The sequence below is a fragment of the Balaenoptera borealis genome, assembly GCF_965194805.1.
Source record: "Balaenoptera borealis genome assembly, chromosome: 20".
NCBI classification, from domain to species: Eukaryota; Metazoa; Chordata; class Mammalia; order Artiodactyla; family Balaenopteridae; genus Balaenoptera; species Balaenoptera borealis.
The window spans coordinates 40,138,832-40,166,791 of record NC_138879.1 but is presented as its reverse complement, the minus strand read 5'-3'; the positions used below and the strand labels follow the sequence as shown (position 1 = coordinate 40,166,791).

The 27,960-nt window shown below is 41.4% G+C and overlaps 2 protein-coding genes across 14 annotated transcripts in view; both read left to right on the top strand.

Moving 5' to 3' along the window:
* Nucleotides 1–1,759: 1,759 nt before the first annotated feature.
* Nucleotides 1,760–6,152, top strand: LOC309619134 (protein Wfdc21-like). Its single transcript, XM_082374010.1, has 3 exons — nucleotides 1,760–1,963; nucleotides 4,646–4,746; nucleotides 5,953–6,152. Exons 1-2 carry the CDS (start codon nucleotides 1,867–1,869, stop codon nucleotides 4,738–4,740), a joined length of 192 nt encoding a protein of 63 aa, XP_082230136.1. The 5' UTR covers nucleotides 1,760–1,866; the 3' UTR covers nucleotides 4,741–4,746; nucleotides 5,953–6,152.
* Nucleotides 6,153–6,249: 97 nt separating this feature from the next.
* The window catches only part of HEATR6 (HEAT repeat containing 6), a 137,886-nt gene continuing 116,175 nt past the window's right edge, over nucleotides 6,250–27,960 (top strand). For 8 of the 13 annotated variants that reach the window (XM_082373930.1, XM_082373921.1, XM_082373929.1 and 5 more), the window contains exons 1-9: nucleotides 8,727–10,304; nucleotides 12,419–12,526; nucleotides 14,692–14,832; nucleotides 15,299–15,414; nucleotides 16,263–16,377; nucleotides 17,846–17,947; nucleotides 19,274–19,411; nucleotides 21,275–21,573; nucleotides 22,365–22,542. In XM_082373930.1, the coding sequence (XP_082230056.1) occupies nucleotides 10,086–10,304; nucleotides 12,419–12,526; nucleotides 14,692–14,832; nucleotides 15,299–15,414; nucleotides 16,263–16,377; nucleotides 17,846–17,947; nucleotides 19,274–19,411; nucleotides 21,275–21,573; nucleotides 22,365–22,542 (1,416 nt within the window). In that variant the 5' untranslated portion in view covers nucleotides 8,727–10,085. Of the gene's footprint in view, nucleotides 10,305–12,418; nucleotides 12,527–14,691; nucleotides 14,833–15,298; nucleotides 15,415–16,262; nucleotides 16,378–17,845; nucleotides 17,948–19,273; nucleotides 19,412–21,274; nucleotides 21,574–22,364; nucleotides 22,543–27,960 lie in introns of those variants that run through there. The other 5 variants (XM_082373925.1, XM_082373922.1, XM_082373933.1 and 2 more) reach the window with 5 other exon arrangements.

Genomic DNA, 27,960 nt, shown 5'->3' with positions numbered 1-27,960 from the left:
AGGAGGTCGGTAAAGGACCTAGCCTGGAATAAAGCCAGTGCTCACTAAATGGCATTTGGGAGTTGTTAGGCCCTTCACTCACATCTCGGGTGGGCTTCAATTCAGATTACCGGTCTTGTTGAGATTTTTTTTGTCACAAGACAAAATTTTCTTTAGGTTTTATAAAACTAGAAGGCTTAAATGTCTATTTAGCTGGCAGCACCAAATAACTGCACACCAAGGTAAATCCAGGGAAGACGGGGGCCTCATTAACAAGGCTCTGAAGGCCCCACTCAGCTTTGAGTAACCAAAAGGACAAACTAAGGGAACCAGCTTAGGGAACCAGCAAAACAGAGTACCCAAAATCAAATCAGAAAAGAGGACATCTAAAAGGAAATGAATTTAATTTCAACATACCTTTGAGCTTTGTGCAGTTTAAACTTTTTTTAGCATTTAAAAAAATTTGGAATTATATATGGATTGATATTCTCGTCAGCGTTCAGCATCTCTAAAAGTTTCTTTCTGGCTCTTACCCTGTTACAGAAATTAGACACCAACCAATCTCAGCTTTGGGATAGGCAGGATTGAGTTAAGGTAGTTTGCAAAATTGCATAATGAATAACCCATAAATGTACTCCTTAACCCACCTAGGGGTATTAGCAATTTGTGAGGTCAGTTGTTTGCCCAAAGGACCTCTAACTGGTGCATTTCAGGAACTGTGACAAATGGAGCATAACAGGGCAGCTCTCTCTTCCTGTAGCCCCAGAATTAGGAACCAGGGCCCCTGGCGAAACGTCAAGTACTGCGCTTTGTAAAGAGAAATCAACCATCTCCCCAGGGCCTTATTAAGAGATTACAAACTGGTCCTGCCATTACCAACCAGCCCAGTCGTCCTCATCTCACATTAAGACAGACATCGTATGAGACACAGTTTTGATGGCCAGAATTCATACATGCCTCCCCCCCAATCCCCACTGCTACTGGGGAGGGAAGAGGGCCTATCCCTTCAGAAAACCAAGGGGAGCGTGTGTTTCAGAGAATCACTCCTCTAGTGTAGGAGTGGGTACAAGAAGCGGGGAAATGAAATTCACTCCCTAGCTGGTTGGTTACTGCAGTCCCACCCCACCCCCACCCCAGTGCTTCATGATGGGAGACATTCTGGTAGAGTTTAACACGTATATCGGGAACTTGGGGCCTCAGAAATGAAGGGGGACAAGGAGAGGTGGAACTCCATCCCAAGACAATTACACGTATCATATGGGCAAAGGCCACCACGTCTGCCTGGTGCCCAGGAGGAGAAAGAATCAGACCAAGCCAGAAGGAGACTAGAGTCGCCTCCTTACCACCAGCAGGTGATCTAAGAGCACCCTTGCTGGCTGTCCTACTGCCTCTCCCTGCCCTCTAGACCAGAGGTGCCAGGGCCCAGAGCAAGGAGGGGTGAAGTGAAAGAACAGGCTGTGCCTTCACCAGCTAGCACCCAGTTCCTACGCTGCAATCATTGTAAGGACATATTTCTCATGCCCAGCATGTGCCTGGCCCAGAAAAGACATCTGATACTTGTGTTGAAAAATGAATGAGTGAATGAAAGTGTCCCAATTCACCTTCTTTCTCAGTCACTCACTGCTTTCCTGGTTTAGGAGTCATATTTGTCAGTCAGAGGAAGGGGTGTTCCCTTGGCTCAGAGACTTGCTTAGGTAACAATGTGGCATAACCCAAGGTATACAAGGTGTGTGCTCTCCGGACGTGTCAGCTTCTGGGCAGGGCTTAGGCTCCCACAGACTCTAGCCCCACCCTTGGCCTTTCATCCCAGCTCAGGGGGCAGAAGAGGATAAATTTCAGCTGTTCTCAAGCCCTGCCGCGTCTTTACCAAAGACCTCCGACAGCAGCATGAAGTTGGGAGGCTTCCTCCTCCTTGTGACCCTAGTCGTCCTCAGCTCAGAGGTACAGGAGCTTCAGGCTGCCGTGAGACCCTATAAACTTCTGGGTAAGTCCATGCAGAAGGTAGCCCCGTCCTTTTTTGTATGAGGGAGCCAGAAAGTAAGCCATCGGGGACCAGTAGGTGCAGGGACAGGAGGGGAAGAAAGGAGAGACGGGAAGATATTCCTGTCAAGGAGCCATTACAGGGACCCACCTTGACTGTAGAATCTCTCTGCTTCTGCTTTTACTTTCTCCCCTCCTTTCCCAGGGTCACCCCTCCATCTAGACTCTCCAAAAGGGAAGGCTTCTGCCCCCTCATCAGCCACCCTCCATCTCCCCAGCCTCTCTCTCTCCACCAGTTTCTTTGTCTCTTGCTGTAAATAAATTGGATTGCCTAGAGAAAATATTTTCTTAAATCTGTGAACCATGAATCATCCCAATCTCTTCTTTTCCTTTTACCACAAACATTCTCAAAGGGGTAACCTTCATTCTCCCCTTTCTTCCCCATAACTCATTCCTTAATCCCTTGAAGACTGACTGTAGTCTCCATTGCTGTCCCCATCACTCTCCCAGATCGTCTTGACAAATCACTTGACTCTCTTCGGTAGCCAGAGTCTTTAACCTCTGCAGCATCTGACATTGTTTGTCACTCCATCAATCCTCCAACTTTCTTCTCTCTTAGATTATCATCACTATCTTCTTCTCCCTAAATGTTATTGGATTCAACTCTAACTCGTCTCTTCTTTGTTCTCCTTCCGCTACATTAAATTGGTTCCCAAATACCGTTCATTCTTTGAAATTGTTTCTTACACATGTTCCTTCCTTTCCAACCCCCATTGCCACACTGTATTTCCAGTCCTGATTACTCCATGCTTGGGTGAGTGCAATCGCTTCCTGACAGCTCTCCCTGCCCCTCTCTTCCCTCTGAAGTTTGCTTGCTTGTGGAATCCTGGTCTATTCTGTGCTCTCACACCAGATAATCTTCATAAGTAAACGGCCATCACATCCCTCTCTTGACCTACCAAATGAAATCTCAACTCCTCAGGTCCTCAAGATCTGCCCTCTGTAACTTTGTCCCCTGCTTACCTTTCTGCCTTGACTTCCAAATGCTCCCTAATACTTATCCAGCCTTCCATTTGCTATTCTTCCTGTATTTCCTGTATTTCAGGGTTAAGAGTGAGGAGATGAGTCATATAGGGTACAAAATTTACGGAGGTGCTCACTCCCAGGATTGCACAAGTGCCTCCTTCAATTTTGTGCCCTGGGTGCCTCACGCACCTCTCCCTAGTCCCACCCTGTTGCATTTTCCCCTTGTGAACTTTTGCTAGTAATTCTTTTCTCTTCTCTACCATCCGTCTCAATTCTGCCCTTAAAAGATTTCCATACTTCAAGACTCACTTTTCCTGATTAATTAGAAGTAATGTCCTCTCTTTTCTGAGCTCCTTTAGTCCTTTGGATAAACCTCTCTCAGGGCACATGTCACATACTGCTTTGCTTTTAGTACTTTAAACATAAGTCCTATCTCCATTGTTAGACTCTATGCTGCTTGAAGGTAATAACCCGATCTTACATCTTTGTACTTCCTGAATAACTTACCTCTGTGCTTTGTACATAGTAAGAAGTCAACAGATGTCAATGAGTGACCAAACTGCTGTGAGTGGAGACAAGAAGTCTCCCAATTCTCTTACCATAAACCAACAACGGCTAATAAAAGCATGGAGGGATGGTGTTGATCTTCTCTGAGGTCTGCAGGCACATTGTAGACATCCCACCAGGCCCCCGTCTTACATCCTCAGACATTGCTAATCAAACATAGCACTCTTTCTCTTTGAGCCTGGACACGGTGCCCCAGCTCTTGTCAAGCCAGCATCAGAATAGCCACCTCTATTGATTGGAGTTGACACTGGAGAGTGAACTTCATCCACCTCTGCTGGATCCAAGGGCTTCTTTTTACATATGAGAAAACAAAGGCCCAGAGAAGTTCAGAGACAGAATCAGGTAGAGAATCTCCTGATCACAGCCGAGTAACCAACCCAAGCACAGCACACATTCGTCCAGAGCTCTGCACACATTTTGTTAGAAACCCTTGGGGGGTCTTAACCATCTTAACCAGCTTCTTGGACCTATTTCATTGGCCCTCGAAGACTAACCTTGAGGCTCTGGGAACATGGCGAGCCTCCACTCAGGTCAGGAGTGACTCCTTGAAATCTGGAGATGTGCTCTTCATGTCAGGGTCAGTTTCACCCTGTGGGATGGCAGAGGGAGCTTGGCCTAGGGGCCAGGCGGGTCTGGGTTGGATCCCACTTCTGTACTGACTAGTAGGAGAGTCACCTCTGTGCATCCCCGCTGCCACTCTTATAAAACGGGGCCAGTCAGACTCACTGCACAAGGTGACTGCAGGTCACCCTTGCTGATATTGGGTAAATGTGAGTCTCCCCTTCTCTGCCCCTTTCCCTGCAGAGAGGAGAAGTGAGGACATTGAAGTGGACTTCTTTGCACTTCCCCTCCACAGACACAATTATCCTCCTCTTTAAAGGAGGACTTGTTTTGTTGAGATTGTGTGAATGCATTGCTTTTCACTGAAACATATAAGATGTTAATGAGTGTTATTCCGCGAGTAATCATTTATAAATTATACTATGCATTGAACCAAAAGAAGAAAGTGGAATTGGCTCCTTAATCAAGGGCTGGCCTCTCTAGCACCTGTGTCTCTAGCATGGCGGTGTTCAGCTGGTCTGCTCTAACGTAGGCACCTGCATTGAGCTCTGCAGTGGTGACTGGGACTGTGGTCCGGAGGAGCACTGCGTCAGCAATGGTTGTGGCCACAAATGCGTCTCGGACTAAGGACAGGTAAAAACATCAGGCCCTTCCCTGCTTCCTCAAACCATGTCCAAACCAGGTGGGCGGTACGCTTGGCCCTAATAGGACCTTCCAGAAATGAGTGGGACGGAAGCCTGTCTCTCTGTGGTCTCTTCCTCATCACCCACCCTTCCCAAGAAAAAGAAGCACCTACCACAGGATGGTGGTTTCCAAATCTTTAAAATAATTTCATTACCCGGTATATCCTAGAGAAAGATCAGACTATTTATTTGAGAAAAAAAAAAGAGATAAAAATCACCCATAACCCCCCACCCCAAAATGATGTTTGCTTAACACTTTGGTGCATATTATAACACATACACACATATATAATATTTATTTTAAAATGAGATAATCTTGTACCTATTTTGATTTCTTAATTATTTCACTTAGAAATAGCTAGTGAGGGAATTTCCTGGTGGTCCAGTGGTTAGGACTCTGAGCTTTCACTGACAAGGGCCCGGGTTTGCGGGTTCGATCCCTGTCCGGGGAGCTAAGATCTCACAAGCCGCACAGTGCGGCCCAGAAAGAAAAAAAAAAGAAATAGCTAGTGAACAACTTTCAATATCAACACTGATGTTTCTATCCCATCATCTTTAATACCCTTCACGTGTGCTCCATATGTGCATGTCCATCATGTATGTTCATATACTTAGCAACCCCCATTAATACACATTTAATATATTTCTTATTTTTTACATCATTAATATGCCTGTAGTGAATACTGAATTGGTATATATGCCCTTACTAACTTCCTTAGAATAAATTCTAAGGCGTATAATTGATGACCAAGGAGTATGTTTATTTTAAGCCTTAGGTGCACATTGCCATATTATACTATAAGAACCCCTTTCCTATAAAAATATTTCAGGGGCCTCACATGATAGTTCCTTTATTGTCAATAGCCATTGATTGAAAAAAATGCATACTAGAAAGCTACAAGGATTCAGTTTTGATTATAAATTAAGTTGTACTAAACACAACAGAATCAACACATACTTTAAAAATAACCTGCTTGTGTTCAGAATGTATTATTTGTCCTATCCACCCACAATCCTTGGGGTGCTTACGGCCTTGCTGGTTCCTGGCAGGTTCTTATTGATTAGAACTGGGAACTCTTGCCTATCAGTTGTATTCTGTGGATCCAGGTCCCCCAAACAGCAGGTCCCATGCCTAATTTTTTTGTCCATTTCGCAGATGAAGACATCTTAAGGGCCATCCTTCTCTAATAGTTGTTCATCCCTTCCTGGAGTTCCTGTCTTCAAAGATGTGACTATTTGAAACTCCTTGCCCAGGAATACAGATGAAAATGGGGGCCCATGGATGGAGATGACAAGGGATGTGGTGGGGAAGGGAAAATAATTGTTTCTTTTAATAAATCATCATCATTAAAAGTACCCATACTACTTAATTTATTTGGTGAGGGGTGATAAGGAGGAGGAGGAGGCAGTGGGGGATAGATGACATTTGTTGGGCACTTGCTATGCAACAAGGACTGTGTTATATGCCCCACAAGTATCATCTAATTTATCCTTACAATGACCTTGTGACAGTGATTCTTCTCACTACCATTTTACATATAAGGACACTGAAGTTTGGAGAAATTAAGTAATTTGCTCGAAGTCATATAGCAGATAAGGGTCAGGGCCTTAACTATACTTCCATGTCACACTCTAAGGCCTATACGTTATATCAATAGCATAGTGGTTAGGAGATCCAACTTTGAATTTCAAACCCAGGCCCACCACACAACTGTGTGGCCTTCAGCAAGTGTCCTAACCTTTCTGTGTTTCAGTTTCCTCATCTATATAACAGTATATATTGGGTTGGCCAAAAAGTTCTTTTGGGTTTTTTCTGTAAACCCGAACGAACTTTTTGGCCAATCCAATACTTCATAGAGCTGCAAGGGTAAAAACAGTTTGTGTAAAGTGCTTGGAACAGTGCCTGACACGTGGGAAACATTAAGTAAATGTTGACTAAATGATTATTATTATTACCAAATTGATAGGCTAATGACTCTTAGTCCTAATTTTCTAAGACTCTAGAACAGAACACAAGGCTAATCCTCCTTCCTGGACTCTCATAGTTCATCTGGATACTGAAAGCCAGCTCCTCTCTCCTGTTTTCCCCATTATGAAATGTGGGAGGTTAAAATAGACTTGAAATGTCTTGTCTATGTGTTTCACAGTCACAGACCTAAGATTCAACTGGCCCAGGTTGTAGACTGATGTTGACTAATTTACTGCCTTCATTGCCCCTGACAAACCATTTAAACTGTTTAAATTTTTTCTCTTTCAACCATTTAAACTTTCTTTGGCTGTAAAAAGGGAGAAATAATAATATCTACCTCATTTGGATCCTAAGGTTAATAGAACTTTACAGTTTACAGAACATTTGATTTTCATATCAACCAACAGATGGCAAATAGGGGGCTCTGATAATAATAATGACTTCATTTATTCTGTCAACAGGTATTGTGGGTTGCCTGTCACATCCTAGGTGCTGTGCTAGCACTGGGGATACAATAGTGAACCAGACAGATGGTATCTGTACCTTCACAAAGCTCACATTCTATAAGAAGAAATAGGTAATAAACAAGTAAACAAATAAAGAAGATAACTACACATTATGGTCAATGTTCTGAAGGAAATAAGGATGTGAATTAGAAATGGGGGAGGGATGTAAAGTAAAGCCTACTTTAATTTAGTTAGGATGATCCAGACCCTAATGAGGCAATAAAAACGAAGTCTTAACAGGGTTCCAAAACATGAAAGAAATGAAATTCCAGAGTAAGGCTCCAGATCACCTTATGCAGAATTTATAAAAGGAAATATCTGTGAACTTACTTAGCACCCTTTAAAGCCCCTCAGTCACTGTAAGATTATAAAAATACTGAGAGTGAGGAAAGGTAAGGATGTGTGAGGAGATTTTCTTGGGAGGGCGTTTGCCAAACGGTGATTTTTCACAGTTTGGAGGTTAATGTCCAAATACAAGCCAATGCCGGGGGCCTTCAAAGGCCTCTATGAGAGCTTGATGTACGTTTCCTTCAGCTGGTGATCACCAGAGAGTAGGCATGTTCATTTCCTTGGAGAAACCACACTGCCATCCACAAGGGTATACTCCATCAGAACTCAACAGACTGGTATAGTTCACAATACCTGAATCATTCAGTCTTGAATAACACTAAGTGTGGGTCATCCACATTTCAACCTAAGATTAGCCACACCAAACCTAGGTCCTTTCCACAGTTTCTTTCATGCCACCTTCACTGTGGTGATGACCAGGTCTCAAGTCCTCCTAGCCCAGTGTGTTGGACAACTCTTATGCACTGCTTCAAATATTCTTGGCCTTATAGTCTTATCCTAATCATTGCTATAGGAACCAGTTTATCTCCTGCATCTACGTCAGCACAAGCTAACATGTCAGACTCCTACCCTAGTAGCCCACACCTCTCACTTTTGCCTCAGGACTTCTTTGTCCATGCAACAAGAGACTCCTGCAGGAACCACCACACACTGACGCATGCTCAACTCAGAAGCACTGGAGAGTTAATGTTTGGTGGAGCAACACTTGACAACAGAGGTCAAAGGCTTGCAGATATATGCTCCCCCCTTCCATTCCTCAGGACAGGGGTTCTGAAAGCATTCCATAAGGCTTCTCATAAAGTCCCGAGGACTGAGCAATCATTCACCCCTTGCAGTGGGCAACTGGATAGCACATTTTTTTTTTAATGGGATTTATTTATTTATTTATTCATTCATTCATTCATTTATTTATTTATTTATTTATTTATGGCTGTGTTGGGTCTTCGTTTCTGTGCGAGGGCTTTCTCCAGTTGCGGCAGTGGGGGCCACTCTTCATCGCAGTGCGTGGGCCTCTCACTATCGCGGCCTCTCCCGTTGCGGAGCACAGGCTCCAGACGCGCAGGCTCAGTAGTTGTGGCCCACAGGCCCAGCTGCTCCGCTGCATGCGGGATCCTCCCACACCAGGGCTCGAACCCGTGTCCCCTGCATTGGCAGGCAGACTCTCAACCACTGCACCACCAGGGAAGTCCCTGGATAGCACATATTTTTGTTGATTCCCCTTTCTTTCCTGTTCATTCCTGAGTAAATCACTCACATATCAACCTCACCTGAGGCTCTGCTTTAGGAGAATTCAAACTGAAACATCAGTGACTAGAGACTTCCCTGGCCGTCCGGTGGTTAAGACTTTGCCCTTCCAATGCAGGGGGCGCAGTTCGATCCCTGGTCGGGGAACTAAGATTCCACATGCTGCACAGTGTGGCAAAAAAAAAAAAAAAAAAAAAATCAGTGACTAGTTCTCAGCTCCTGATCTTCTCTGAGCAAATGTTTGAATATCACAAATACACATACATATGTATACACCCATCCAAGAAGAAATAATATACAAGCATAATGAAATTTAAATTCAAAATAAAATAAGTATTTCTCCCCAAAGAATCCCAACGTTTTCAGAGAACTAGCTCTTCTAAAGCTTATCACCCATTTTCATTGCTAAACATAACTATTTTATTCACAGGATAAAATATGTACATTTGGGTGACTTCAAGGATTTCTCTAAGAGTTATGGGTGAGAATTTGCTTTATATTTGCATAACTCAAACGTCCTAGAGATGGTTTTCCCAGTCTGCCCAAATGTAAATTTCAAGCCTTCACTTCCGGTGTGACTGAAAACTGTTCACAGCTTTTTAAATGGCTATTTTCTTTTCCAGCTTCTTGCTTTTAAGGTTTCAGGAGATCTTGGGGTGTCCAATCTCAACCATGTCACCCTTAGGCAGGTTATATTTTACATGGTTCAGTTTGAACTCCCAAATTACTTCTGTGTGGTTAGTTGCTTTTAGATCTACAGGATTCACGGCCAGCTGCAAAGAATACTGGGGAACACAGTTTTTATTCAGGGTGGTTTTGTGTCTAGGGAAAAAATTAGGGGCTCCAATACGATGTAAGAAGAGAAGGATGTCGAACTAGCAGTTTCTGTCACTCCCCTCCACAGCGGCCTTCCTGCAACCCCAGACTGAATCTGAAACGCTTAGTACTAAACAGGAATGTCAGCCCTGCCCAGTAACAAACTCTCTGGGAGGACAAATAGAGTCCCCACTTTTCAGTCAGGGCTCAAGGAGAGGTGGGCGGCGAAAAAAATCTCCACATAATTTCTGATATACATTCACAGGGCACTAATCCGAGGATCGATCCTGTAGTCTCAGAACCCCTCCCACCTCGGGTTCTGGTTTGAAACAGGCATTTCCGGAACTGGCGCGCGAAAGCGGGGAATACCCCGGAAGTATTTCCCTGCGGTCCTACGTAGCAAAGATGGCGGCGGCGCAAGTTGCGGGTTGTTTGCCGAGCGGGCCGGCGCAAGAGGCGCAGCGGGAGCTACCCCTCGACCAGGGCCGTGGGTTCCGCTGCTTGTCAGCCAGGCTCTGCGCCCTGCGCCCGGATGACAGCAGCTCCAGCCGCACCGAGATCCACCTGCTCTTCGACCAGCTCATCTCCGAGAACTACAGCGAGGGCAGCGGCGTGGCCCCGGAGGTAGGCCCGCTGGCCCCGGCCCCACCCTTCAGGGACCTTACTTGGTGGCTCCCGCCCGCCTCTCTGGCCTTTTCCCGCCCCCACGTCGCCGTGCTTAGTTGCAAGCTCGTTTGCTCCTTCCGTCCGTGGCACATTTTCCGCCCTCCCTTTCTGGAAGAACCGTGCCGTGCCTGGCAAACTAGCTTCTTTCAAAACCCAGCTTGATGACTTCTGCTCAGATAGCATTGCAGGTGTCATCTCTGGTGCCACCTTCCCATCCCTCCGCTCCCCGCATTCAGAGCACTTTGTGTATAAAATTCCTTACTACCACGTACTGTACTTTACCGTACACGGTTCTAGGGATCTTAGAACGTGAGTATTATTAGGTCTGTTTTACTGCTAAACATACTGAGGCTCACAAAAAAGGTCCCATGTCATATTGCTGGCAAAAGGCAGAGCTAGAATTGGAACTAAAGTGTCTCAAAGTCCCAGCCATTTTCTGTTACTCCATGCTAGCTCCGCACTCTCTGCCGCCTCTTTAGAAGTACTTTGGCTCTGAGTAATAGTATTCACACACATCAGGCCTTGGATGCTACTGAATTCCCTGAACTCTTGACCCGGTCTTACCACTGTGTTCTGGTGCTCACAGGCACCTCAAACTTGACAATTCTTAAAAATTAGTTCATTGTCTCCATACACCCATTACATCCCCAATCCGTCCCATCCCGCAACACACACAAACACGCAGAGCCTGCCCAGTCACACAGAGCAAAGGTGCAGACACTGGTTCTTCACCTTTCCTTCCTCCCAGATCCTATCCGATCTGGATTCTTCAGCATCTATGTCAGCAGTGTTTCTCAGTCCATCCCCTCCTCTCTATTCCCATTGCCAAAGCCTTAGGCCCTCAGGCAAGATGACTCTCCTGGATTGTTCCACTGGTCTCCTCTAACTTACTATCTCCAGCCCTTGTCCAAACCATTCTTTGCTCTCCTGCCAGAGTGACCATTTCTTCATCGGAAAAGAATCTCATTAGAAAAGTAAACTCTGATTTGGGAGGATCTCCAATACATATTGGTAACTGGGCAAAGCAAGTTACAGTATGAGACCAATATAGGGTGGGGAGGGCTTGAACATAAATGTACATTTATAGATGCAAAGAGTTCAAAACAATGTTTGGAAGCATTTACAACAAAATAGTAGTGTGCGTCACTAGGGAGGGGAGTGGCATTAAGGGAGGAGTCGGGGACTTTTGCTTTATTTATATAATTTGTGACTTTGCAGTCTTATGTCCCGTCACTCCTGCTTCTGTGCCCTGTGTGCAGTCATTTTAAAACTTGCTGTTCCTCAAGCACATCCTGGTGTTCCACACCTACTCCTGTTTCAAGCCTGCCCACTCCATTCCCCTTGCTTGCTGTGTCTTTCGGTGCCTTGTCTGTCTGGCACAGTTTTACTCATCCTTCAGATCATTCCAGATTCTGCTTACAAATCACCTCCACAAGACCTCCCTAATTACTGTGTTCCCGCAGAATTTGTACGGAATTCTTTCAGCACCTAATTCACTTTAATTATTTGTGAATAGTATTTCTGTCTCTTCCACTAGATTGTGAGCTCTTTGAGATTCAGGAATATGCTTGTTCATGTTGGGAGCCCAAAGACCTGGCACAGAGAAGGTGCTCAGAGCTTTTTAATTCAATAAACATCAATAGATGAATGAATGGTGTGATTTGCAAATAGGTAAAAAGAATTCCTAATTTTACATTAAATTTGGACAAGTGTCATTTCTGATTTTCCCAGTGACATTGCAAATTTGGTTTGCTTACTCTTTGGTATTTTTAATTTCAGTGTGTGCTTTTATATTCTGGAATCCTTTCTTTGGTTATTTAATTGTACTGTTTCTACATATGTAGAGACTCTGGAGTCTTTAGCCTGAGAAAAATCATATTGCTTCTTTTCCTTTTTTAGCACTTGCTATTTTTATGCTGTCATCCTACTCTCTGCCTCATATTTCATCTTTCCCCATTTGGAGTGTGAACGTTCACTTTTATTTTCTCATTTGGCTGTGTTGGGGGCGGGTCTTCTCTTGGCTAACAGGTATAGCACCTTTTGATTGTTTGTTTGTTTTTTTTTTTTGGTAGGACGTCAGTACTCTTCTTGTCCATGCTTGCCGACTGGTGCCTCTTAATCAGAATCATCTTGTCAGCAAACTGTCTCAGCTTATCCACCATTTACTTAACACACTACAGGTAATCATATAGGTAACTTTAGAATTCAGATCATGAATTTTGAGAATAAGTAAGTACCTTTGAGATACTATATCTGTGGTAAGTATGATAGGCTGGTCTTTTCAGAAGCTGTGCAAATGTGAGAAGCAAATGCCTTACTAAGAATTATATTAAAACAAATATAACTCTGACCAAAAAAAAAGATTCTGCAGGTTTGTCTGTCAGAGGTATTCCTATCCGTTCGGTTCAGGAAACCAATATCATTCAAGCCCCCAGGTCTTAGAATTTTTCAGGAAAGATAAATTTGACTAAGACATATCTATGAATAAATTGAAATATTCCCTACCCCTTTCCTACCAGTATTTTTTCCCCTCTCCCAAAGCTACCATTTTTGTCATCTACTTTTGGTCTTCATAGAACATAAGAAGTAGCTTAGGGGCAAGGGGACCTAGATAAAAAGATCCCTGTTATTTATGTGAAGGTCTGTACTATAGCTCCCCTCTCTTCAGAATCTTCTCCAACTTGCTAAATAAATCTGGTATCTTTTTTTAGGAACAGTTCAAAATTTGAGGCTGTTACTGCAAGCTACCACATGAGTATGTGAATGTAGTTAGCACAAAACTTACCAGTTAGCATTATGTAATCTAAGACGCTTCTGGCTGTAAGAAACAGAAGAGCCAAGCCAGAATAGCTAAATAATTTTTTAAAAATGATCTTACATCACAAGCCCCAAGGGATGCAGCTTTAGGGGCACTTAATAATTGAGGCTTTCTGGCATCTTTCCATCCTGCCATCCTCAGTGGATGGGTTATCCTCAGCTAGCAACTCTCACACTTAAAATCCAGGCATCCCATGGAAAATAAGTAACACCCAGCAGAAGCAAAAGAACTATGTATTTTTTGTCTCTTTTATTTAAGAATGAGGAAGCTTGCCTCACAGACTCTCCAGCAGTCTCTTCCCTGATATCAGGCTGGAGAGACCTAGGTCATACGAGAACCCCTCTATAGCAGTCTGATCAGGGGAATGGTATTACCATGAATGGCTTAAACAAGGGATTTCAACCTTGCCTGCCCATTAGAATCACCTGGAGGACCTGTGCTCCCTAGATGATTACCATATGCAGCTCAGCCCTTATGTCAGGGTTTCTTATCCTTGGCACTGTTGATATTTTGGATTGGATAAATCTGTGCTATGAGGGGTTGTCCTGTGCATTGGAAGATGTTTAACAGCATCCTGGCCTCTACCCACTGGATGCCAGTAGCATCTCCAATTTGAACAATCAAAAATGTCTACAGACATTGCCAAGTGTTCCCTGGGGGACACAATTGCCATTGGTGGAAAAACCACTGTCTTAGCAGAATTGGGGTTTACCTTCAGGTCTCATGTGGGGAAGGTAGACACCCAAATAAGATCAGTATTCTGCCAGCAAGAAAAGAGGGATGAATATGCTGGAGGTAACCAACAGCGTCTGCTGCATGTGACTTGCTAAATGAAATAAGGCTCTTTTCAAGTTTAGAATTTTTCAAACTGATGTGGTGGCTTCTGAATGTTTGCTGTTCTCAGCGGTAACATCTTTTTAACACTGGCAGTTGGAAAGGTTCCTAGTCACCCGTGGCACCCACAGCCCTTAACCAAGTTTCTAACATTTGGTGGTGGTTTATTTCAGTTGTCCATGAATTGGTACTTGGATTAGCCTACTTTATCCCAATAAAATTATAAACTCCTTAAGGACAGGAATATGCCATCTCTTTCTGTTATATTCCCCACATCATGGCAGAGACATAGTAGCTATTTAGCAGACATATTTAGTCACAAGGTATTTGTTGAGCGTTTACTAGGAAACATAATTGAATTAAAAGTTTTCAGCAGATTGAGTCTTACATATCTGTGTATTTACAGCTACCAGTGTCTGGTTAGTTCAAGGAAAAGTTACAAGGACTTTGCCAGGCTCTACTTTGAGTAGAGGGAGTAAAGGGGAAGAAGTAAGCAAGGCCCTGGGGCAGGGAGGGGGTCCTCTCGATCAAACTTTCACGGTTTTAAAGCTGATTTTTTTGACACAAAAAAGATGGATACATGCGCGCTCTCTTTCTCTTACACAGCTTGATTCAGGTGAGCATTCATGTCTGAAAAGGATTAAATATTTTTCTAGAAGTTAGATCACGTAATTTTTTCCCCTCTATTGATAGGTGATTGTTGACGAACAGAACCTGGATTTCCTGTTGGCATATACTATTTCTGCTATTCAGCAGTGCAGTTCCTGGACACATATGCAGATTCTCCAAGCCTTGGCAGCCCTGGTTTACTGCAATGGCTCAAAGTGTCAAAAGGTAGTTTAAACTGCATTCTGTCTTTCCTTTGAAAGGTTGGGAGCACAGGCTCTGAACCAGCAAGCCTGTGTTCAGGTTTCTGTCCTGCTATTAATTAGATGTGTAATGTTGAGTAACCCTTCCTCAGTCACTCTGAGCCGCATTTTCTCACGTGTAAAATAGTTCCGTCTCACTTGTAAAGTGCTTGGCACTTGGTAAATATTAATCATTATTATTATTATCATGACCCTTCAGCTACGCAGCCAAGACGAAAGAGCTTCAGCAACAACCTAGGCTGGGAGTGCTGATCCTTACTGATGTGTTTTGGGCATCTTTTTGCACGTCTGTCTGAAGGATTTACCTAGCAGCTAGTCTTTTGGTACCTAAATTCCCTTTAGTTAAAAAAAAGAAGAAAGAAATCTATTTAAAAAGTAATGTTTTCCTAGAAGCTTTTCTTCGGCCAACATTGGCTGTGATGTTGTTTCAGTACCTCCCAGACTTGCTTGGCAAGAGCGGACTCTTGATGAAGCTGAGTGACTTGGCTCAGTCGGACCCTGAAGTTAGGAGAGCTGCAGTGCATTGTATGGCAAACTTATGTCTCAGGTATGTGGATTCAGTCAGACTTCCCAGGTGTAATAAGATGGGGCCTCTCATGGGCCCTTTGTAGGTGGTTCAATCTGTCTGAAGCCAGAGCCAACTTAGAAAAATAACCTACTTTGCATTTCCCGTGCTCTTTGCTAATGACATCATCTTATGTTGTTTATTTTTAATTTTAACGTTGCTTGTGAAGAAAGCTTATGAAGAAGTGAAGGACTAGGACCTTAGACTAGGACTTTATTTCTAAAATATGGTAAAAGTGATATATGTGCAATATGTTGAGGTTTTGTTTTCTGTTGGTATAAATTCTAACCATATTAAGTCTTCTAGAAGGATATATTCATCTTAATTTAAGCTTTGGTGAGATATATCTGTCAAGGCCAATTTCTTTGAAGAGAACAGAACCAATCCCAGCTGCCCAATTCTAAATTCATGCAATAGAAAATGAGTGGCACAAGCTTGAACTGATGTGTAATATCTTGTCTCTACATTGCAGTGTTGTCCAGTGGCTAGGAAGGCAGGTTCAGCTGTGTGATTCTAGCTTGACAACCTGTCTGCATTATTTCCCTCTAAGAACTGAAAAGCAGAATAAAAAAGATTTCGCTTTCTGTGTACTTGTTTCACTACAGACTTCTGTAACTTTTCCCTGTGGAAACCATTCTTCTTCCTATTCGTTCCCGCCTCGTGCCTGTCCACAGCAGTAGTTAATTAACCAGAGTGCACAATCTTTTATGATACAGTTTCATTCAAGGGTATATTCCAACTCCATTAGTCGGTATTTTAATTCTTATTCTTTTGCAAGCCCCATTTCAAAGGCGACTGAGTTGAAGTTGCTTTTTCTGTATGTTTTTTAGTGTGCCAGGACAGCCGTACTTGGAGGAGCCCTACCAAAATATCTGCTTCCAAGCTTTCTTGACCACTTTACAGTCTCCAAAATCATCTGATATGGATGATATCACGTTTTGCATGGTAGGTGAGACTACCACTAATCCTGTGACTGTTACAGATGTGTTTAGAAGCAGCAGTACAACAAAAGCTGCTATTAAAGGGTTTAATTTTGTTGCTGTATTAGTTTTGTCTAGAGATATAGGCATAAGGGGATGTTTATAATTTAAAAAGGCTGAACCCATATCTTTCAGGTTTAAATTACAAGAAATTATTTTTGTTTGTTTTGTTTTGCCATTTTTCTTTGTTTGTTTTGCAATTCTAGGTTCTTAAACTATTTTTACCCTCCTGACTATAAAAGCAGAAATAAAAAATTTCTGACTAGTGACTGTCTTTGAGATGGAAGGGAAAGGAGTGGATTTCAACAATATCTGCACTACTTTATTTCTTTTTTTAAAAACCTGATGCAAATATGACAGTTTATTAACATGATTTAAATTCAAAGTGACACATTTCAAAAATTACAAATCAAAGATGGCGAAAGTTTCTTATAGTCCCCAGCTTAGATAGAACCACTGGGAACAATTTGTTCTACATGCCCCCAGATTTTTTTGTATATAAATGAGCATATTTATAATTTTTAAATGGGATCATATTTAATATGCTGTTTTGCAGCTCTCTCTCCTTTTTAAACTTAATATATCTTGGACATCTTTTCAATACCTGTTGATGTACTTCATGCTTTCTAACTGCTGTAGCTGGGAGACCTTGGCAATTTACTTAACTTCTTGAGCCTACATGTTCCTCATCTCTGAAATGGGAGAAATGTTATAACTACCTTGTAGAGGTCTTATGAGGTGTATATGAACTGTTGATAAAAGCACTTAAATATGCTTGGAAAAGTGCTTGCTGTTATTGTTAAGTTTCATATGTAGCAGAGGGTTAGCTTCTTAAATAATTATCATAATTGATGGAAAATTAAAGTTTTTTTCAGTGATTCTACTATTTCAAACAAGGCTGCAGTTCACATCCTTTCCACGTAGGGAGTATTTCTTAAGGACAGAATCCTAGAAATGACATTACTGGCCAAAAAGTTAATCTTGATCCGAATTGCCCTCTAGAAACCTGTCCCCACATACATTCCTTTGCTTTTAAGAGCTGCTGTGAAAAGAGCTGCTTTGGTTACCACATGATAGAGATTTCCTGTTTCCAATCTCTGCTGCTGCATTTTTATTCCTATCGTACTCTTCCCACTAAACATCTCTTCTTTTTTTTTTCTTGCTCATGATTAGTACGTGCGGGTTTATAAACGTACCAAAAGACCACTCTTACTCAATAGAAGCGCTCCATTCTTCTAGACAATAATTAGTAGTAGCTCTTCAGCTTTCTTCTCTGGATCCTCATCTCTGCTCTTTTTTTTCCCCTCCCCTGTCTAAAGTCTTTTTCATCATCTAAAGGCTTTTCTTTCTTCATCCTACGTGGTGCTAGAAAGTTGGTCCCTGGACAACCAAATTTCATTTACCTTTTAACGTGGTCTCCTTTTTCCCTCTAGTTGTTACAAAATGCATTAAAAGGTATACAGTCTCTTCTAAATGGTGGGAAGATGAAACTGACACAGACTGATGAACTTGGAGCTCTTCTGGCTGTGCTAAAGGTAAGGCATTGCCTGCTTAAACCCCAGGTCCTCATGTGGTTAGTGTCTTTCCTGTTTACACCCCAGACATAAGGACCAGTTTACATCATTACTCCAAGGCTAGCTTTAGGGTATTATATTTTAAGAGAGAAGAATAAAATGTTCATATTTAAATATATTTAAAATTAAGAACTGGGACTTCCCTGGTGGCACAGGGGTTAAGAATCCGCCTGCCAACACAGGGGACACGGGTTCAAGCCCTGGTCCACGAAGATTCCAGATGCCGCGGAGCAACTAAGCCCGTGCGCCACAGCTACTGAGCCTGCGCTCTGGAGCCCGCAAGCCACAACTACTGAGCCTGTGCTCTGGAGCCCGCAAGCCACAATTACTGGAGCCCGCGCCCCTGGAGCCCGTGCTCCGCAACAGGAGAAGCCACCGCAGTGAGAAGCCCATGCACCGCAACAAAGAGTAGCCCTGGCTCGCCGCAACTAGAGAAAAGCCCGTGTGCAGCAACGAAGACCCAATGCAGCCAAAAATAAATAAATTAATTAAAAGTAAATAAAATAAAATGAAGAACTGTAAAGACTAAATCTTTAGTAAATTTATCAAAATTCTAAAATTTTATTGGGAATAGGTTATGAGGTATGATCTGTAGATGATTTAATTTTAGAATATCTTGAATCTGTTTGGACTTGAAAGAGGAACCAGTGCTTCTCCTTGGCTTTAGCTCCCATGTAGTAGGCAGGCCAATCAAGACGTGAAGCATTAGGCTGCCATCCTTTGGCTTCTGAGCCTGCCAGTCAGTGGGAGAGTCAGATCCACCTCTCTGGGGATCCAGCTGTCTTCAGTTCAGCCAAGAAATAGTGAGAAACTTTGTGGTGGCCTTAGATCAAAGCCATGTATGATAACTTAGCTTTATCATGACTAAAACTTTAGTTCTTTTCCTGTACCATCTCCCCTACTCCCTAATAGATAACAGAGAGCTAGATTTGGACATGGATATGCTAAATAAAAATTATAGATTGGTTAAAAAAAAGTATAGATAAAATATTGGACAAGAGTGATTGGATAAATTTTTTAAATTAGTAAATAGAAGTAGTAAGTAAATAAACTAGAATCTAAAGTTTAACCGGATCTGGCCAAACCAGATCCCTCTGGTCTAGATGAAATTAAACTCTCCTTTAAGCTCTAAACCTTCAGGGTATCTATTTTCTGTCCCATTTCAGTTTCCTTCGTAAAGCTTTTAAACATTAATCTGTTCATCTGTGTGATTCAGAACATGGTGAATAATTCTGTTTTATGATCCGTTGTATGTGTGTTTGTGTGTTCCTTAATCATCATCATTAGAAAACCATGTTCCATGGACTCCCTGGACTAAACATAGAGATGCCCACGGTGTTGTACCCCACCCCACTTCCTCAGTATGATGGACGACCGCCCATCAAACCGCAGCAGACAGAATCCAGCACTTCTCGACCAGCTGTGGTACATTTACGTATATTTAGACTTAAGTTGTGGATTGTTTTTAATTGGCTTGCTATGTGTGTTTTCTATGATTTGCATCACTGCTGTGCCAAAGACTCACCTTGAATTTGATTTCAACTTAGGGTTTTTAGCATAGTAAATTTAAATTCATCAGACTGCTAAAACTACCAGTTAGAGCATCTTACACTTCTAAGCGGGCTAGGCAGTGTAACAGCTATAAAAATGGGCATTCGCTTTATACCCATAGCCAAGCATCCGCATCCCTCAAATGCTCAACACCACAGGTCAACAGACTTTTTCTCCAAGAGACTAGCTGGTAAATATTATAGGTCTCTGTTGCCACTGCCAAATTTCCCAGTCTTTCCAGATAGCTGCCATCTCCCTCCTGTTTCTGTTGGAGAACCTAAAGCATACAGATGTACGGCTGAGGTATTACACCTAGAAATGTAATACCTGATTAAAATGCTTATAATTAGAAATTCTTTCACTCATTCACTTAGTCAACATTTACTGAGCATCTGTTATATCCCAGACATTGTGCTAAGCATTAGGAACATAGATTGTGGTTTTAGGAATTTGGGGGAGAAAGCGAAGGTGGATAAATAAACAACTACAGCGCAGTATTATGATTTCTTTCAACAGAATATTCACGGGGGTATTCTAGGAGCACATTCAGGGCAACGAATAGAGGAGTAAGGGGGTGCTTTTTAAAAGATATAGTGGCTAACCTGAGCCTCAAGAATGAGTAATGGTACAGAGAAGGAAGGAGAATGTTTTATTCAGAGGGAACAACAGGTACACAGACTTAGGGAATGCGAGTTGAACAATGGGCTAGAGTGTCAGGTGTGTGGAGGGGAAGGTGGGACAAGTATGTAGCAGAGGCCAAATCATAAGGGTCATACACAGTGTGCTAAGGAGTTTGGGTTTTTATCTTATAGGTGGTGGAAATGAAGCATCTGATACAAGGGAGTGATATCAGATGGGCATTTCAGAGAAGTCACTGTGGTAGCAAGTAAAAGGGTGTGAGTCTGGAGCCACATTAATAACTCAAGGTAGAAGTCATGAGGACCTTCTCTCCTAAAGGTTAGGGACCTTGAGAATGCAGAGGAGAGCACAGATTCCAAAGATCTTTGGATGTCCGAAAGAAGGAAGTAGGAGAAAAGAAAGAAACTGGTTTTTACTTTAAGTTTTTTGTTTTTTGTTTTTTGTTTTTTGGCTGCGCTGCACGGCATGCGGGATCTTAGTTCCCCGATCAGGGATCGAACCCGTGCCCCCTGTAGTGGAAATGTGGAGTCTTAACCACTGGACCACCAGGGAAGTCCCAGGCTTTTACTTTATATCTACAAAGCCCCAGTGCTCTAAAACCTGGATTGTATGTAAAGGAGTAACATCCCTCCTGTGCATCTAGAGTGGTGCTAGCTGCGTATCCTGTTTGGGAGACCTGAGAAAATAATCACTCAAGTCATTTTCTGTAGACCTTGATCTCTTGCAGAACCTTTGTTGAGAAGGCTGAATGCTTTCACAACCGTGCAAGGAAGGTGGCATTAGTCCGTACTTAAACAGATGAGGAAAGGCAAGCTCAGCGAGGCTAAATGATTTGCCCAGGATCACAGATGTAGAATTTATTAAACCCAGGTCACAAGTTTTGCTCTGTCCCATGTATTTCCTACTTTGTTTCTTATGGTCCAGTAAGGTGTACGTAAACACTTAGCATAGTGCCTGACGCATGGAGTATTAAGTGCCGCTTTTTTCTCTTCTCCTCTTCTTTATCCATACTACGTGTTGGGGACATACTTAGTAATTATCAAATGAGAAGTTACCAATAGCTATCATATATATGTTTTCATTTGCTCCTAAAATCAGAATAAAAGGAAAAAATCAAAAGTAAAAGTGAAGAAAATCCAGCAAGGAGAGGAGGAGGAGGAAGAATCCAGTGGTGAAAGAGAAGTAGCCCCAGTCACTGGCTCAGGCAGACTGAACCCGCATAAAGGGGACACTCAGTGCCCCTCCTCCCTGGGTGTTCCGAGTTTGCCATTAGCTGGAAGTGGAGCTGCAGGAAAAGACCAAGTCTCCTCATCCTTCAGTTCTTCCATTTGGAAGAGAGTCAGCAGTAGTGAGTCAGACTATTCTGACGCTGAAGGAGGCATGCAGAGTCAAGTGAGGTAGTAGTATTTTGTTATATTTTTATGCCTTACGTTCTGAGTTGTGTGTATAAGTTTCTAACCTTGCTTAAAAGTCTTGACTGCCGCATGTGATTTAACTTGGAGGAGTCTCATTTACGTGGGACTTTGTATTACTCTGCACTTTGCATTGTTCTCCTATCTGCCTTTGTACATGTGGTTCCTCTGCCTGGGTTATTCTTTCTTTCACTTTTTTTGCCTTTTGCCTTGTTAACCACTACCCATCTTCAGTATGAGCTCAGCAATCATATACTCTGAGAAGCCTTTTCTGACCCCCTATTCCGGCTTAGGTACCCCTCCTATGTGACTCTTTGACTTATCTCTGATTACTGTGTTGTAATCTCTTTAACCCTGTGTCTCTGCCATTAATAAGCTTGTCAAGGGCAGGGACTTAGTTTATGTCTGCCAGCCTCAGCACAGTGCCTGGCACATACGTAAGGATTCTCAGTACATTATCTGTTGGATGAATGGATACTCTGCAGTATCTCATATTTAATACTGATTTCCTGATATCAAAATGTTGCCCTCTTATTCTCTATCTAGTTGTGTTTTTTTAATTGTTGACTTTATTAACTTGTTAGATAAACAAATTGCTTTAACATGTTTTGATCACATTTTGAAATAATTTTTAAAATGTTGGCATCTTTCAGATTTATTTAGAATGTTGAATTTCCCACTGTATCATTTGAGATGGCTGGAATAAATAGCATTTCATGCTTATGTTTTTAAAAACAATTAAAAGGCTTTTTTCTTCCTTCTTTTGGTTATTAAAGGTCTTACCAAGCCAAAGTTCGCCAAGGAGCATTAGCCTGTTTTCTTTCTACTATAAAATCAATAGAAAAAAAAGTTCTTTATGGCTACTGGTCAGCCTTTGTTCCTGATACACCTGAGCTTGGAAGCCCACAGTCTGTGTCCTTGATGACTCTTACTTTAAAAGATCCTTCTCCAAAGGTAAGAGCATTTAAATTCTAAGTGTTATAACTAGGAAGAAAATCTTTACAAGTCTTTGTTGTTTTCTCTGCCCCATCTGATCTTATCTGAACAAGGCTCTTATTAATACCGACCCAAGTCCTGACTTGAGAACCACTAAATGGGCAGGAGGATAGGAGATGGGCTTATGTGAATATCAGGTAGAGGGAGATCACACTGAGCTCACCTCCTGCCCCAGGGCTTGCTTGAAGCATGAGCACACTGAGTTATTGTTTCAGTGTCCTCTTTGAGCTGCGCTGAAGCGGCTGTGCTTCTCTCTCTTTTATGAAAATGTTGATTGCCATGGTGTTTATAATAGGAAAAAGTTAAAAGTGGCTTTAATACTCAGTGGAACATCATGGTATATAATGGTTATGAAAGATGTGTAAGGCTTAGGGAAATGCTGATGAGGCTTTATGAAAGTATAGGATATAGAATTATATGATCCCAACAGTGGTTTTTTTCCTTCAACTTTTCCATATTTTTCAAATCACATGTAATAAATAGTAATACATAGTTTAATGAGAAAAACTTATTTTTAGAAAAGAAGGAAAAGTAACTTGGCAGTCGTGGATAGCTACAGCAAGGTAACTATGGCTGATCAAATATTTGCCTCTTCTTGGATATGTTAGCTCTTTTCCAGAAGTTAGCTTTTTACCCAAATAAGGAAAATAGTCTGCCATTTAGATTCCTCTTAAAATAACGAACATTAAAAACTCATGCTAAATGGCATCTGTTATCCTCAGGTAATTAACCTACCCTCTCAAAATGAATAGTTTTAGTTAGGCCAATAGTATTATTTTCTGTTTTTAAGATTTTTCCCTTAGAAGTAAGGAGGACTAGCAATCCATCATACATTGAAACTCCCTTTGATCATCTCCTTGACTAGCTAATTACTATATAAGAAAACTTCTAAATGACCCTTCAACACTTTTACAGGGTGGAGAAAAATAAACTAGCCTCAATTATGCACACAAAAAAATGCCTTGTACAGTATTTCAAATACCCAATATACTAAATAGTTAAACCAGTAGAAATTTTTCAGATTGACTGAATCATCAGCAAATGAGAACCTGAAAAATGGTGGTGGCAAATAAATAAATAATGAGGCCATTCTAGTAATTGGAAGGAAAACTGCTATGAAGGTTGAAAATATATATATATATGTATTTATGTTTTTGAAGACCCTCCAGCTGAGGGGAGCTGCCGTAAGTAGCCAAGGAGATGGAGATGAAAGTAGATTGAAATAATTTTCATGATGTTTATATCTTTGTATTTTTCAAACATTTACATTTGACTTGCCATGAGAAATTTTACTTATTGCAAAGTGGTCCTCCTTGATTGGGGTACTTCTTAGATATGTTCTTGCTGTTTAATTTCAGTAATGCAAGAGACGTGATGAGTGAAAAAAAATATAGAACTCCCTTCTGGAGAAGTCCTAGGTCTAGTGTGAACGCCACACAAAGGTCCTGGAGAAAGGGAAGACCAGTCATCATTCTTATACAGGTTTTTTAAAAGATCAAAGTAATGATTAAAATTCATGAGTTCAGTGTAATGGCAAGCGAAATGAATATATTCAGATTTTTTAGCAGATACTAGGTTTAGAAGGGTGTAAATAAGTGTCATGATAATTGTCCACAACAGGTCTTGGAGCGCACCACTGCAAACTGTCCATAGTGTGTAATTAATTGTGAACCAAGACCCATGTTAGAAGAAAGTGTTTTGGTAGATGATGTCAGTGAGAGAGGCTTTTTAGAAAGACTTCTAGAAAGTTACGTGTAAAAATTAAAAGTACTGGTTCATGGACTTCCCTGGCAGTCCAGTGGTTAAGACCCTGAGCTTCAACTGCGGGGGGTGCGGGTTCAGTCCCTGGTCGGGGAACTAATATCCCACATGCCGCAAGAAATGGCCAAAAAAAAAGTACTAGTTCATGTCATTGGAATAGAACGGCATTCTGGATTGATCAGAGCTAGGTTAAAAGGCGCAGCCATGTGTAAAAGCTGAGTGGTCACCTCTGGTGAGTATAGAGTTGGATAGCATAGACTGAAGTTTGTCTTAGCCAGGATGAAACATGACAAGACAAAAATAGTGTCTCTTCTCCTTGAAGTACACAGTGATGATGGTTTTGAGTTCATGGCAGCTCTGATATGACCTATGGTAGATTCAGTTGGAAGCACAATTGTCACTGATATACTGAGAAATTTTCCAGAGAGAAATGGGCAGAAGGAAACATGATTGGACTACTCCATTCAGAACACCAACAATGACAGGGATTATTTTCAGGAAACTGGAATGTAAGATGCTAGAATGGTTCATTGAGAAGGAGAAAACTTAGAAATTTCCTCTAGGATTTGGCAGTGTGATGGTACTTGGGAAATTGTCACATGTTTACATGCTGGAAATGTGCTTCAGAAAGCACATCCTATGTTTTCAGGCAAGATAGAGCAATCAGTATAATAATACGACTAATTAAAATAATACTTCTACTACTAGTAACAATATGACTAATTTAAGAATTTCTTCTTTATGATTTCCTCAGGTGTTACAAAAGTAGATTATGTATATATATCAACAAGACTCGACCTAAGGGACAAACTGTAGGGCATACCTTCCTCTTGGTACCTTTAGAATTATCCTGATTTTCAAATTCCATGATGATTATTTGTTTCTCTTTTAGAGAGCTATGAAATGTAGAAACAAATCAAAATCTAGATAATAGATAGCATAACTAAGAGAGAGAATAAAGAGTTGAAACTTTTAACCGTCACGGAATAGTAGGTAATCAGGTTTCCTCTTTTATGGTCAGTTAAGAACAGGTGACCTTTGCTTGGAGGTCTCTAAATCTAGAGACCTTGACACAGTATGCACATGCCTCCACCTAAAAGGCACCCAACTTTGGGGGTGTGCTCAAATGAAATCAACCCTGAACATATGTGAAGAATAATCAGGACTTGGACAAAGCCAAAGACAAGCACAGCCAGGTGCCCTGCATTGAAACCTCAGTGGTAGCCGTTCCCAGCAGTAACGACTTCATCACTCTCCCAGAAATATGCTGAGGCTGAACATACATAAAAAAGGAAAAAATAAGGATTGACTGAGCTACCTCAGCAAAAATTTCTACTATATCCTTAAATAGCAAAAAAGGAAAAGTGCTTTCTTGTTTCATTACCTTTGAACAAGCCTTCGTGCCCAAGGGGGTAAAACTACCCTCTAGTGAAACTGAGTGCACTGATGTTTATAAGATTAAAAAGGCTTTCATCTACCAACATAAATATTCAGATAATAAAAACTTAACAAAATGAGCTCTCTGGAGAGCTGCACCTCTTATGGTTTGCTTGTACATCAGTACTTTCTGCTGGAAGTGCTGATTAGAATGGTAAACAGTATTAAATATTGATATAAAAATAAATGAAGCAGAACTTGAACCTGATTCAGTGTCATGAATAGCATTTTTATAACAACAAAGGTATATAAAACAGTGTTTAAAGGAAATAAATCAGCACTATGAGAAGTAAAATTCAATATAGTATCATATTTCCATGTAGATTTTATACCTCGATGGTAAAAAATGACTAATTTCAGTGACATTCTTTTTTTTTTTTTAATATATTGGTTGTATTCCTTTTTTTTTTTTTTAATTTATTGATTGATTTATTTATGGCTGTGTTGGGTCTTCGTTTCTGTGCGAGGGCTTTCTCCAGTTGCGGCAAGCGGGGGCCACTCTTCATCGCAGTGCGCGGGCCTCTCACTATCGTGGCCTCTCTTGTTGCGGAGCACAAGCTCCAGATGCGCAGGCTCAGTAATTGTGGCTCACGGGCCTAGCTGCTCCGCGACATGTGGGATCTTCCCAGACCAGGGCTCGAACCCGTGTCCCCTGCATTGGCAGGCAGATTCTCAACCACTGCGCCACCAAGGAAGCCCTCAGTGACATTCTTTTGTTTTCATCTGTGATAGTCATGAATGCTTTTTCCCACTTTGGGTACCAAAGTTAATTGAGCTGAAAAATGTTTACTTCTGAGTATTAGTTAATTTCTTTCTACAACTTGGCTTTTAATTTTATTTGGTTTGTTGAGCTGTTGAACTTGTAATTTTTAATTATGTTCTAAAGAAATGGAGGTTTAGCATAACATCCGCCTTTTTTGGTTAAGACCAGCCAGCAATCTAATCAGAGGTTGGCAGACTATGGCCTGTGGGCCCAATCTGGCCAACTACCAGTTTTTGTATGACCTATGATCTAAGAATGGTTTTTACACTTTCAAAAAAACTTTTTTAATCAAAAGAATAGTATTTTGTGACATGTAAAATTTATATGAAATTCAGATTTCACTGTCCATAAGTAAAATTTTATTTGAACACAGTCACATTTATTTCTTTGTACAGTGTCTGTGCTCCCATAGCAGAGTTGAGTAGTCGCAACAAAGACTCTGTGGCCTGCGAAGTCTAGACTATAAAATTTGTGCTACTGGCGCTTTATGGAAAAGGGTTGCTAGCACCTCATCTGAGTTCTTCTTGGACCAGCTGACTTGTGCACGAGCTCTCTCTGTCTCTCTGTCTCTCTGTCTCTCTCACACACACTTTCCTAATACATTGTCAACTTCCTGCCTTCCTTAAGTGATTATGCTTAATTCCAAAGACTCATACTACTATACTACAAATTTGTTCTCAAAGCAATAAATCTTTAGTTTTTTGTTTATGATTCCATTCTACAAAAAGCATGCAGAAATGATTTATTTCTTGGTAATTTGGAGATAACAGTTGAAGATTTTCTGGAAAACCTTTTTCACACCAAACTCAAGATATGCTTCATATTGAGTAAATACTTAGATTAGATCCTAGAATTATAATGTTGATTCCTTGCTTTTTAAATATCTGACTGAAAGGTTTAATTGACATTTTGGGGTTAGCTGGCCAAAGAGGGTACAGTATTATTTCATATTAGTAGTCCTGCATTTATCACCTACATTCCATTTTGGTTAAATTGGCTTTCTTTTCCTTTCTTTTTTTCTTTTCTGATTTTTAATACTACAGAATCATCAGAATACCAATTACAAGTAATCTTTTAACCTTATAAAGAAAATCTTAATGCAGTGGCACTATTCGTGATAAATAGAGCAGTCCATTGATAAAGGTGCACATGTTTTCCTTTCTATCCATAAAGTTATATTTAATAGTATTCCTTTGAGTATCAAAGATTTTATTGCAGATTTTATTTTCTGTACCTTAGAATGTTTCTGAAAGTTGGGTCACTAATGATGCCTGCCAGGCTGAGTATGCACAAAGTTTCTAATATCTCTATATTGAGCACTCATGGATGCTTTAGGTTGGAACGTAAAGCAGAAGGTCCTCAGGAACTTTGATATGAAACAGACCCTAGATGTGTGTAGTTTTTCCTGCCCACAG

What these genes read in the sequence shown, in the direction of transcription:
- LOC309619134 (XM_082374010.1), top strand. Translation starts at nt 1,867, where the DNA reads ATGAAGTTGGGAGGCTTCCTCCTCCTTGTGACCCTAGTCGTCCTCAGC. An exon ending in GAGACCCTATAAACTTCTGG is followed by an intron (nt 1,964 to 4,645) that starts GTAAGTCCATGC and finishes GCTCTAACGTAG; the next exon opens with GCACCTGCATTGAGCTCTGC.